General features: G+C 42.2%; 1 protein-coding gene across 6 annotated transcripts in view; it reads left to right on the forward strand.

The window, feature by feature from the left end:
• Window positions 1-10914, forward strand: part of LOC112243006 (rho GTPase-activating protein 6) — a 75561-nt gene extending 64647 nt beyond the window's left edge. For 5 of the 6 annotated variants that reach the window (XM_024410853.2, XM_024410879.2, XM_042319980.1 and 2 more), the window contains 4 exons: window positions 5990-6087; window positions 6824-7083; window positions 8189-8263; window positions 8382-10914. In XM_024410853.2, the coding sequence (XP_024266621.1) occupies window positions 5990-6087; window positions 6824-7083; window positions 8189-8263; window positions 8382-9001 (1053 nt within the window). In that variant the 3' untranslated portion in view covers window positions 9002-10914. Of the gene's footprint in view, window positions 1-5989; window positions 6088-6823; window positions 7084-8075; window positions 8151-8188; window positions 8264-8381 lie in introns of all 6 variants that reach the window. The other variant, XR_002952555.2, reaches the window with a different exon arrangement.
• The last annotated feature ends 2592 nt before the right edge of the window (window positions 10915-13506 follow it).

A 13506-nucleotide genomic window follows, 5' to 3' on the forward strand; every position in this document is an offset into this window, starting at 1 on the left:
GGTGTCTGAATACTTTCAGAATGAACTGCACATATTATCAAAGCATGTTGTGTGTGGCTGGAGCATCTGGGGACTCACTCCTATCATGACATGTGCACTGAACAAAAATATAAACACAACATGTAAAGTGTTGGTCCAATTTTTCATGAGCTGAAATAAAAAATCCCAGAAATGTTCCATACGCACAAAAAGCTTATTTCCATAAAGTTTTGTCCATAAATTTGTTTACATCCTTGTTAGTGAGCATTTCTCATTTGCCAAGATAATCCATCCACCTGGCAGGTGTGGCATATCAATAAGTTGATTATTTAAAACCTCTACGGGATCAGTGTCCCTAAACCGGGACGGTTGTTGCTAATGTGACTAGAATGTCGTTGTATAAAACAGCCAACTTTCCAGGACATTAGACGTGTCTTATATGGGCAGAAGATTACATTCTTGTTAATCTAACTGCTGTGTCTAATTAACAGTAGCTATTACAATGAAAAAATACCATGCTATTGTTTGAAGAGAGTGCAAAACAACAAACCTTTTATCACGGCAACTGGTTTGATACATTTAGTAATCTTGCTCTTATTTGTCATCCCGTGGGTCCCAGAGATAAATGTAGTTGTGTTTGATAAAATCCATTTTTATGTTCAAATGTAGCAACTGGGGTCTACAGTTTTACCCCACTGATGTCTCTGGCTCCACACCCACCCCACGTGCCTTCACTTCCGGCGCTGACAGAGATGGCCGCCTCGCTTCGCGTTCCTAGGAAACTATGCAGTATTTTGTTTTTTTATGTGTAATTTCCCCCCCAAGCAGAAACATCGACGGCCCTGAAAGAACTTCATTGGACTCTATGTAAACTGGAAACCACATATCCTGAGGCTGCACTTATTGTGGCCGGGGATTTTAACAAGGCTAATCTGAAAACAAGGCTCCCGAAATTCTATCAGCATATCGATTGTGCTACCAGGGCAAAACCCTAGCCCACTGTTATTCTAACTGCCGCAACGCAGTAAAGGCCCTCCCCCGACCTCCCTTCGGCAAAGCTGGCCACGACTCCATTTTGTTGCTCCCAGCCTATAGACAGAAACTAAAACAGGAAGCACCCGCGCTCAGGTCTGTTCAACGCTGGTCCGACTAATCTGATTCCACGCTTCAAAATTGCATCGATCACGTGGACTGGGATATGTTCCGCATTGCGGCGAACAACAACATTGACGAATACGCTGATTCGGTGTGCGAGTTTATTAACAAGTGCATCGGTGATGTTGTACCCACAGTGTCTATTAAAACATTCCCCAACCAGAAACCGTGGATTGATGGCAGAATTCGTGCAAAACTGAACACACGAACCACTGCTTTTAATCAGGGCAAGGTGACCGGAAACATGACCGAATACAAATAGTGTAGCTATTCCCTCAGCAAGGCAATAAAACAAGCTAAGCGTCAGAACAGAGACAAAGTGGAGTCGCAATTCAATGGCTCAGACACGAGAGGTATGTGGCAGGGTCTACAGTCAATCACGGACTACAAAAGAAAAACCAGCCCCGTCGCGGATCACGATGTCTTGCTCCCAGACAGACTAAACAACTTTTTGCTCGCTTTGAGGACAATACAGTGCCACTGACACCGCCAGCTACCAAAACCTGCGGGCTCTCCTTCACTGTAGCCAATGTGAGTAAAACAATTAAACGTGTTAACCTTTGCAAGGCTGCAGGCCCAGACAGCATCCCCGGCCGCATCCTCAGAGCATGCACAGACCAGCTGGCTGGTGTGTTTCCAGACATATTCAATCAATCCTTATCACAGTCTGCTGTCCCCACATTCTTCAAGAGGGCCACCATTGTTCCTGTTCTCAAGAAAGCTAAGGTGACTGAGCTAAATGACGACCGCCCTGTAGCACTGACTTCCATCATCATGAAGTGCTTTGAGAGACTAGTCAAGGACCATATCACCTCCACCCTACCTGACACCCTAGACCCACTCCAATTTGCTTACACCCCCAATAGGTCCACAGACGACGCAATCGCCACCACACTGCCCTAACCCATCTGGACAAGAGGAATACCTATGTAAGAATGCTGTTCATCGATTACAGCTCAGCATTTAACACCATAGTACCCTCCAAACTCGTCATTAAGCTCGAGACCATGGGTCTCGACCCCACCCTGTGCAACTGGGTCCTGGACTTCCTGACGGGCCGCCCCCAGGTGGTGAGGGTAGGTAACAACATCTCCACCCTGCTGATCCTCTACACTGGGTCCCCACAAGGGTGCATTCTGAGCCCTCTCCTGTACTCCCTGTTCACCCACGACTGCGTGGCCATGCACGCCTCCAACTCAATCATCAAGTTTGCAGACGACACTACAGTGGTAGGCTTGATTACCAACAACTACGAGACAGCCTACAGGGAGTAGGTGAGGGCCCTCGGAGTGTGGTGTCAGGAAAATAACCTCACATTCAATGTCAACAAAACAAAGGAGATGATCGTGGATTTCAGGAAACAGCAGAAGGAGCAGCCCCCTATCTACATTGACGGGACAGTAGTGGAGAGGGTGGAGAGTTTTAAGTTCCTCGGCGTACACATCACGGACAAACTGAAATGGTCCACCCACACGGACAGTGTTGTGAAGAAGGCGCAGCAGCGCCTCTTCAACCTCAGGAGGCTGAAACAATTTGGCTTGTCACCAAAAACACACAAACTTTTACAGATGCACAATTGAGAGCATCCTGTCGGGCTGTATCACCGCCCACCACTGTACGGCAGCTGCTCCACCCATTACCGTAAAACTCTCCAGAGGGTAGTGAGATCTGCACAACGCATCACCGGGGGCAAACTACCTGCCCTCCAGGACACCTACACCACCCGATGTCACAGGATGTTAGATATTGGATGTTAGATATTGTTAGATATTACTGCATGGTCGGAACTAGAAGCACAAGCATTTCGCTACACTTGCATTAACATCTGCTAACTACATACATATTTGTATGTGACAAATAAATTTGATTTGATTTGACCCGGCCATCTAGAATTGTGAAAGTGTATAAGCTAATGATCCATCATGTACTGTATGACATTCCTGGGAGTGGGTAAACTTACATTTTTTATCACCAAAGCATTTTTATATGTTCTCTATAGTTATGTACTTGAAAATGTATAAATTATCAATTCGGCACATTTAGGCAATCTCCTGGCAGACTTGATACAACATTTGTGCAGTAATGTAATTCTTCACTGGATCAGTCTGAAACTTTGCACACACACACACTGTTGCCATCTGGTGGCCAAAATCTAAATTACACCTGGACTCCTATCTGAAAGTATGGCCATTCTCCTACATTTCAATGATGGAAAAATACAAAATAGAAAAAACATGTTTTACCAGATCCAATGTGTTATATTCTCCTACATTCATTTCACATTTCCACAAACTTCAAAGTGTTTCCTTTCAAATGGTATCAAGAATATGCATATCCTTGCTTCAGGTCCTGAGCTACAGGCAGTTAGATTTGGTTATGTCATTTTAGGTGAAATAAAAATAAAAAAGGGTATGATCCTTGAGGTTCATGATCATTACACAGGTGCACCTTGTGCTGGGGGACAATAAAAGGCCCCTCTAAATGTGCAGATTTGTCACACAACACAATGCCACAGATGTCTCAAGTTTTGAGGGAGCGTGCAATTGGCATGCTGACTGCAGGAATGTCCACCAGAGCTGTTGCCAGAGAATTGAATGTTAATTTATCTTCCATAAGCTGCCTCCAACATTGTTTTAGAGAATTTGTCAGCACGTCCAACCGGCCTCACAACCACAGACCACGTGTATGGCGTCGTGTGGGCGAGCGGTTTGCGGATGTCATTGTTGCTATCAATGGTATGGCGGGCATAAACTAGGGACAGCAAACACAATTGCATTTTATCGATGGCAATTTGAATACACAGAGATATCGTGACGAGATCCTGAGGCCCATTGTCGTGCCGTTCATCCACTGCCATCAGCTTATGTTTCAGCATGATAATGCACAGCACCATGTCGCAAGGATCTGTACACAATTCCTGGAAACTGAAAATGTCCCATTTCTTCCATGGCCTGCATACTCACCAGACATGTCACCCATTGAGCATGTTTGGGATGTTCTGGATCAACATGTATGACAGCATATACGACAAGCATGTTCCAGTTCCTGCCAATATCCAGCAACTTCGCACAGCCATTGAAGAGGAGTGGGACAACATTCCACAGGCCACAATCAACAGGCTGATCAACTCTGTGCAAAGGAGAATGTGCTTAGATGCATGAGGCAAATGGCGGTCACACCAGATACTGACTGGTTTTCTGATCCACGCCCCTACTTTTTTTAAAGGTTTATGTGACCAACAGATGCATATCTGTATTCCCAGTCATGTGAAATCCATAGATTAGGACCTAATTTATTCATTTCAATTGACTGATTTCCTTATATGAAATGTAACTCAGTAAAATCTTGGAAATTGTTCCATGTTGCGTATATATTTTTGTTCAGTGTATTTTGGTTTCGGATATGGTACGACCGTTGATCTTAGCTCATGAGGCATTTGTAAGTTATATTCTTCAAGAATCAATGTCATTCATTTGATAAGACCATAAATAGATGGAATAGCAACCGTGGATTTCCTCAAAACTTGCTCTATTTTTCTTAACCTTAGTCTGTGGGATCTTTCAACACAAAATATCTCACAACCATCCCTCCCTTTCCATTGCATTGCTTCATCTAAGCTATATGCGCTACCGTTCAAAAGTTTGGGGTCGCTTAGAAATGTCCTTGTTTTTGACAGAAAAACGTATTTTTTGGTCCATTAAAAAAACATCAAATTGATCAGAAATACAGTGTAGACATTGTTAATGTTGTAAATGACTCTTGTCGCTGGAAACGGCACATTTTTAATGATATCTACATAGGTGTACAGAGGCCCATTATCAGCAACCATCACTCCTGTGTTCCAATGGCACATTGTGTTAGCTAATCCAAGTTGATGAGCAAGAGGACAAGTACATTAGAGTGTCTAGTTTGAGAAACAGATGCCTCACAGACACTCCAATATACTTTTCCTCTTGCTCAGTTGTGCACCGGGGCCACCCATTCTCTTTCAATTCTGTTAGAGCCAGTTTGCACTGTTCTGTGAAGGGAGTAGTACGAGATCTTCAGTTCCTTGGCAATTTCTCGCATGGAATAGCCTTCATTTCTCAGAACAAGAATAGACTGACGAGTTTCAGAAGAAAGTTATTTGTTTCTGGCCATTTTAAGCCTGTAATCGAACCCACAAATGCTGATGCTCCTGATACTCAACTAGTCTAAAGAAGGCCAGTTTTATTGCTTCTTTAATCAGAACAACAGTTTTCAGTTGTGCGAACATAATTGCAAATGGGTTTTCTAATGATCAATTACCCTTTTAAAATTATTAACTTGGATTAGCTAACATAGTATGCCATTGGAACACATGAGTGATGGTTGCTGATAATGGGCCTCTGTACGCCTATGTAGATATTCCTTTAAAAATCTGCCGTTTCCAGCTACAATAGTCATTTACAACATGAACAATGTCTACACTGTATTTCTGATCAATTTGATGTTATTTTAATGGACAAAAAATGTGCTTTTCTGTTAAAAATTAGGACATTTCTAAGTGACCCCAAACTTTTGAACGGTAGTGTGTATATATATTAGCATGTGTTAACCAATGGTGCAATAGCTTTAAACTTTACTTGAACCGCTTGCTTATTATACATCGTCTGTAGGAGACATTCTTGCTTCAGCTCTTGTAATTTAGCGTTTCAGAGTACATATTTACATTGTGTCAATATCTGTTTCAACACTTGGCCTACATCTGAGCTGCTTGATTTACAGTGAAGGACTTAGATATCCAGTTTAAGCCAACAGAGAATGAGATAGATGTAACAACTGTCTGTTCAGCTGAGACGTCTAGTTAAGGATTGTGTGTTTCTGGCCCTTCCAGGTGCCGCCTGACCTGCAGAATGAGGTTCTGATGAGTCTACTAGAGACGGATCCTGACGTGGTGGATTACCTCCTGAGGAGGAAGGATTCTCAGCACTCGTGAGTGTGTGGCCTTTTGTGTGCTTAGATATGGAGGATTGGACGTGATGCTGTGCCTCTGCCAAATGGGCATCAGGTGGCTTAGTAGTTAAGAGCGTTGGGCCAGTAACTGAAATGTCGCTGGTTTGAATCCCTGAGTTGACTAGGTGAAAAATATGTCCTTAACCCTACTTGCTCTGGATGAGAACATCTGCTACATGACAAAAATGTAAAAGCTTTGTGAAAATCCTGTACAGTGATGTATGGGGCTCTGAGAAGGTACTCGAGCACCCCCTGGTGGTATTATTGTGTATTTTCACTTCTTACCTAAACATCATCATGATGACATATAGTTTCAGTTTTCTTACCTAAACATCATCGTGATGACATATAGTTTCAGTTTTCTTACCTAAACATCATTGTGATGGCATTTGGTTTTAATGTTCTTACCTAAACATGAGATATTACTGCACTGTTGGATCTAGGAACACAAGCATTTTGCTACACCCGCAATAACATCTGCTAAATATGTTGTATGCGACCAATAAAATTAGATTTGATATAATGTAGTTTCCGTTCTCTTACCTAGACATCATTGTGATATCATTTCAGTTGTCTCCCTTCTCTGTACACCATGGCATACTTTGTAACTAGGGCAATGAGTTGTTCCTGGTCAGAAATACCTACTATGGTAAATCTACTGGTCATCATACATCTCATTTTACATCATGTCTCTTTCTTCTCCTCTCCCCCATAGTGGTCCAGGCCCTCTGAGGACTGAGGATCCCTTCTCTTTGAGGGAGAGGCGTTGCTCCAGTGACTCCAACAAGGCCTCCAGTGGGGATGTGTCCCCCTATGACAACAACTCACCAGTGCTGTCGGAGCGGCTGCTCTCCCAGCCCCAGGAGGACAGAAACCTCTCTGATAGGCTGTTCAGGGTTCCAGAGCAGTACACACTGGTTGGCCACGTCAAAGGTCGTCCTAGCATCACCTGTCACTCACCATCCACAGGCAAAGGTGAGCTTCCCAATGGTCGAGTTGTTGGTCATTTAATTTCTGAAAATAGCACAATATGCTGTATTGTATATTCAAATAAAATCAAAATCAAATTTTATTTGTCACATACACATGGTTAGCAAATGTTAATGCGAGTGTAGCGAAATGCTTGTGATTCTAGTTCCGACAATGCAGTAATAACGAACAAGTAATCTAACTAACAATTCCAAAAAAACTACTGTCTTATACACAGTGTAAGGGGATAAAGAATATGTACATAAGGATATATGAATGAGTGATGGTACAGAGCAGCATAGGCAAGATACAGTAGATGATATCGAGTACAGTATATACATATGAGATGAGTATGTAAACCAAGTGGCATAGTTAAAGTGGCTAGTGATACATGTATTACATAAGGATGCAGTCGATGATATAGAGTACAGTATCTACGTATGCATATGAGATGAATAATGTAGGGTAAGTAACATTTTATATAAGGTAGCATTGTTTAAAGTGGCTAGTGATATATTTACATCATTTCCCATCAATTCCCATTATTAAAGTGGCTGGAGTAGAGTCAGTGTCATTGACAGTGTGTTGGCAGTAGCCACTCAATGTTAGTGGTGGCTATTTAACAGTCTGATGGCCTTGAGATAGAAGCTGTTTTTCAGTCTCTCGGTCCCAGCTTTGATGCACCTGTACTGACCTCGCCTTCTGGATGACAGCGGGGTGAACAGGCAGTGGCTCGGGTGGTTGATGTCCTTGATGATCTTTATGGCCTTCCTGTAGCATCGGGTGGTGTAGGTGTCCTGGATGGCAGGTAGTTTGCCCCCAGTGATGCGTTGTGCAGACCTCACTACCCTCTGGAGAGCCTTACGGTTGAGGGCGGTGCAGTTGCCATACCAGGCGGTGATACAGCCCGCCAGGATGCTCTCGATTGTGCATCTGTAGAAGTTTGTGATATTAATATTGCTACTTAGGCTGAGGAATATGTCTCATTCTTCCATTAGACACACCTGATGAACATGTCTGAGGTGCCTGGCATGCCTCTCTAAGGAAAGGGTTTATGGATCATCACATCACTGGTACAGTTTTTAAACATAATGTCTTATTCTTCCATTAGACACACCTGATGAACATGTCTGGGGTGCCTGGCATGCCTCTCTAAGGAAAGGGTTTATGGATCATCACATCACTGGTACAGTTTTTAAACATAATGTCTCATTCTTTGCTCTTTGAAACTTTGCAACCTAGAATAAACATTGTAGACTAGATGGAGTTAGACGTTGATTATGTGTATAAATGGTTTTCCCTAGGTTCCCATGGCGACGTTTCGGAACACGGCTCCTGCGGCTCATCAGAGGGACTCGACCGTCACCAAGGTAACAACAGCAAATTGCCTGTCAGACGAACTTATACCTCATTAGGTGTGCCTGAGTGCAGACCACACCCCCCGGTGATTCGCTGCAGTAGTAGCCCTCTGACGGAGAGAGGGCAAAGACAGCAGGGTACCGACTCATTATTACATCACCGACCACAGGGAAGACCAGGGGCCGGCAGCTCAGAGGACCTCGCACTAAGAGGAGGAGTGTCACAGCCTGCCAGTCCCTCCCTCAGAGGCAGGCCTGGCGGCAGGGTGGATGGAAGGCCTCCCCCTCCCTACCCTGGACCTCTCAGAGGAACACACAGAGAATGTTCTCACTCTACACCTTCCCTCTCCCTCTCCACGCACCAGTGTGTGACCCCACAGAGCCTCCAACGCCCCCCCCAGGGTAGCTGCAGCCCCAGGAACCGGACTGTGGCCCCTAAGAACCCCTCCTCTAGTCCTCTGGAAGGAAAGGTGCCAGTCAGCCCGGAGTGGCAGAGAGAGAGTTGGCAGATATGGAAGCTCTTATCAACAGACAACACAGACACACTACCAGAGACACTGGTGTGATGCGTTGAGTAGAACCACTAACTTTAACTACTCTGTTACCAAGGGGAGAGGAGGGATGGGGGGGGGTTCCTGTATGATTATGTTGATCTGCTACTTACTGAGATGTGCCAATTGTCTGTGAGTAACGGTGTGTGTGTTAATGTTGTTGTTTCCACTCTCCTCATGTGTTACCTACACTTTTTTCAGAAGCTTGACTCCAACATTTTGTCACTAAGACATACCTTAACAGAGACACAAGTTAACATCACTGAGATGTGACTATCTGAGTATTTTTTTTTTGGGGGGGGGGGTTGTAACAAAACACATTATTTTCATACCGTGTCATTTATATGTTTTATAATGTTATTTTTTATTCAACTCAGAATAATGCTGTATGAATGAATCTGAATGGATCAGTACTAGTGACTTACGTACAATGTTAATTTTTATATTCTAATATCATCCTATGAGATAAAATGCTGATATTATAACCGAAATCAAATACATTTATCGTATTGAAACAAGAGGTGTCTTTGTGCTATTTCTCTGTTGGTGGAGCTGTTGCCAAACAAATGAAAATCCATTGTGTTTTTCTTACTGCCGTTACACTTAAATGGGATGTTTTGGTCACTAGCTTTTACAGCTAATGTTCATGGCCTTCTGTAACTGATTGTAATAGTCATCCGAACACAACTTTAGCTGATTCTAATATTCATCCATTCACTCATCCATTCACAGCTGTAACTGATATTAATATTAATCTAAACACAGCTGTAACTGATTCTAATATTCATCCATTCACTCATCCAAACACAGCTGTAATGGATTCTAATACTCATCCAAACACAGCTGTAACGGATTCTAATACTCATCCAAACACAGCTGTAACGGATTCTAATACTCATCCAAACACAGCTGTAACGGATTCTAATACTCATCCAAACACAGCTGTAACGGATTCTAATACTCATCCATTCACTCATCCAAACACAGCTGTAACGGATTCTAATACTCATCCAAACACAGCTGTAACGGATTCTAATACTCATCCAAACACAGCTGTAACTGATTCTAATACTCATCCAAACACAGCTATAACGGATTCTAATACTCATCCAAACACAGCTGTAACGGATTCTAATACTCATCCAAACACAGCTGTAACGGATTCTAATACTCATCCAAACACAGCTGTAACGGATTCTAATACTCATCCAAACACAAGTGTAACTGTCATCCCCCTGTTTTTATTATGATGGGGAAAATGAAACTTGAACATACAGAACATTATGAATGTAATTCCCCAATATTCAAGATATAACCAAAGTATCTTAGTTTGTTATTGAATATATCAAGTGTTTTTCTGCCCCCACATCTTAAGGGGAAATGAAGGTACTGCAATATATAAGTCAATACTTTCACTAAGATTTTTGTTGTTTGAATATTTGCTGGCAAATCTTCCCACTGGTTGAATCAAAGTTGTCCCGACGTCATTTCAATTAAATTACATTGCACCAACGTGGAATAGACGTTGAATTGACGTCTGTGCCCAGTGGGTTGTTTGTTTGTCCCGGGCAAATATTAGGCCTTATGATCTGTTCAGTAAAAATGACCGTTAATGTCTCTGATATGAGGTTTCTTGCAATGCTAATATGACTTTTTCATTTTCACATTGATTTAACATTACATGCTAATAGTAATGCTTTTGTACCTTGTGCCTCATCAGTATTTTCATTGCAATTAAGCTGTTTTCATTCTGTATATTGCCAGCTTGAACCCTTCAGCCTGATTGTATTACCGTATTGTGCATTTTCCTTTGTCCTCCGTGATGGATGAAATGGGATATTAGTATTTTTATCGTCTTGTTTTCATCATCTGTAAAACTATGCATAGAAACTGAAAGTGGCGTGAAACATTGTGGCAATAACCCCTTACTCTCTTTGAAAAAGCCTTTTAACTCCTACTTCAGAATTTTGTCAGTATCCTCTAACTACTCCACTGTTTCCTTTCTTCTTGCCCTTAATTCTTATGTTCCTATTCTGTGTAAAGGGAAGTCAGGAACAATGTAAGTGGTTCATTCTCTAATGAGCTGGAGTGGAAGGTGGCTGTTTTGACAGCTCCTCAGACTCCATAAAAATTTAATTTGGGCACATTTCAACACCCTAATGAAGTGCAAGAGCCAGAGCTGTCTGGCCTGTGAGAGAACTCTCTCACTAACCAGGAAGTGGAACAGAGGGTCCCAGACATAGCCACAGGGAGTTCACCTATCCTCTCCCGGACTGGACCACAGGCAAACTCGCTTCCTGATTACTGCCTTTTTATGACCAACTTTAAAAGTCCAATGCAGCTGTTTTTATCTCAATATCTCAATAGTTGGGGTAACAACCTTACTGTGATAGTTGGGGTAACAACCTTACTGTGATAGTTGGGGTAACAACCTTACTGTGATTGTTTTCAATTAAAATGGTCAAAAAGAAACAAAAATAGCTTGTTAGCAGATAGAAATGTATCGCAATAATTTTGCTAGGACTGTCTGTGAGTGGATTGAGAGGGGAAACAAAAAATGTGCTGTTATTATCTTTCTTGTTGGTCTATTAACAAAACAGGCTGAAATTTCAGGCGGTCTTTTCAAACAGCTATTACACTAAAACGCCAGTAGCATAATTGTCACAATTTCACAGTATTTTTCCAACCTCATAGTGTGGGAATATATATAAATGTTTTTGACTGCACTGAGCCTTTAAGTCGGGCAAGTACCATGAAGTCCAAGGAACGGTCCGTAGATCTCAGACATGCATTGTGATGAGGCATATATCTGGGGAAGGGTATAAAGCAATTTCTAGAGTGTTGAAAGTTTCCAAGAGCACAATAATCTCCATCATTGGGGAATTTAAAAAATATTGAACTACCTCGACTCTGCGCAGAGCTGAATGTCCGACCAAACTGAGCAACCGGGAAAGAAGGACTTTGGACCAAGAAGCCCATGACCACTCTGATAGAACTACAGAGTTCCTTGGCTGAGATGTCTACAGCACTTCACCAATCTGGGCTTTATGTGAGAGTGGCCAGATGGAAGCCACTCATGAGAAAAAGGCACATGACAGCACGCCTGGAGTTTACAAAACGGCATGGCAAAGACTCTGAGAGCATAAGCCAAAAGATTCTGTGGTCTCATGAGACAAAAACGGAACTGTTTGGACTGAATGCAAAGCGCTATGTCTGGAAAAAAACAGACACAGCTCATCACCCGTCTAACACCATTCCTAATTCAAACAATCAAATCAAATCTTATTTGTCACTTGCGCAGAATACAACGTGAAGAATTTACCGTGACTTACGAATCCTTAACCAACGATGCAGTTTTTTTATTAAAATGTAAGCAAGATAAATCTGCTAAATAAAATGAAGGAAAAATAATTATAACACAATAAAATAACAATAAGGAGGCTGTATACGAATGGTACCGATACAGAGTCAATGTGCAGGGGTACGGGTTAGTCAAGGTAATGGAGGTAATATGTACTGTAGATGTAGATAGAGGTAGTGACAGTGCATAGATAATAAACAGAGTATTAGCAGAGCATGTACAGTGTGTGTGTGTGTATGTGTAGCGTCAATATGTGCATGTGTGTGTGTGTTAGTGTCAGTGTAGTATGTGTGAGTGTGTGGTTAGAGTCTAGTGAGTGTACGTCGAGCCTGTGCAAAAGAGTCAGTGAAAAACAATTATAACAAATACGAATAAAAAAGGGGGGTCAATGCAAATAGTCAAGGTAGCCATTTGTTTAACTGTTCAGCAGTCTTATGGCTTGGGGGTAGAAGCTGTTCAGGAGCCTTTTGGTCCCAGACTTGGTGCTACCGCTTGCTATGCGGTAGCAGAGAGAACAGTCTTTGATCATTTTTTGGGCCTTCCTGGTATAGAGGTCCTGGATGACAGGAAGCTCGGCCCCAGTGATACACTGGGCCGTACACACCAGTGGAGGATCCTCAGAGGAAGAAGGGGAGGACCATCCTCCACAGTGAATTTCATAAAAATGTAAATTGTAAAACATTAAAGTTATCATTTTTAGATAAAACTATACTACATATAATCACATCACCAAATAATTTATTAAATCCCACTATTTTGCAAAGAAGATCAACAGTAGCCTCAACAACACTCTGTAGGGTAGCACCATGGTGTAGCCAGAGGACAGCTAGCTTCCTTCCTTCTCTGGGTACACTGACCTCAAAACATCAGAGGTTCATGGTTCGCACCGCCTTCCATCGACTTAAACAGAAATTATAACAAATGTGTCTCTTGACCTGTGTGCACCTACAGTACCAGTCAAAAGTTTGGACATAACTACTCATTCAAGGGTTTTTCTTTATTTGTACTATTTTCTACATTGTAGAATAATAGTAAAGACATCAAAACTATGAAATAACACATATGGAATCATGTAGTAACAAAAAAGTGTTAAACAAATCAAAATATATTTTATATTGAGATTATTCAAATAGCCACCCCTTGCCTTGATGACAGCTTT

Source organism: Oncorhynchus tshawytscha, linkage group LG03, assembly GCF_018296145.1.
Source record: "Oncorhynchus tshawytscha isolate Ot180627B linkage group LG03, Otsh_v2.0, whole genome shotgun sequence".
Classification (NCBI taxonomy): domain Eukaryota; kingdom Metazoa; phylum Chordata; class Actinopteri; order Salmoniformes; family Salmonidae; genus Oncorhynchus; species Oncorhynchus tshawytscha.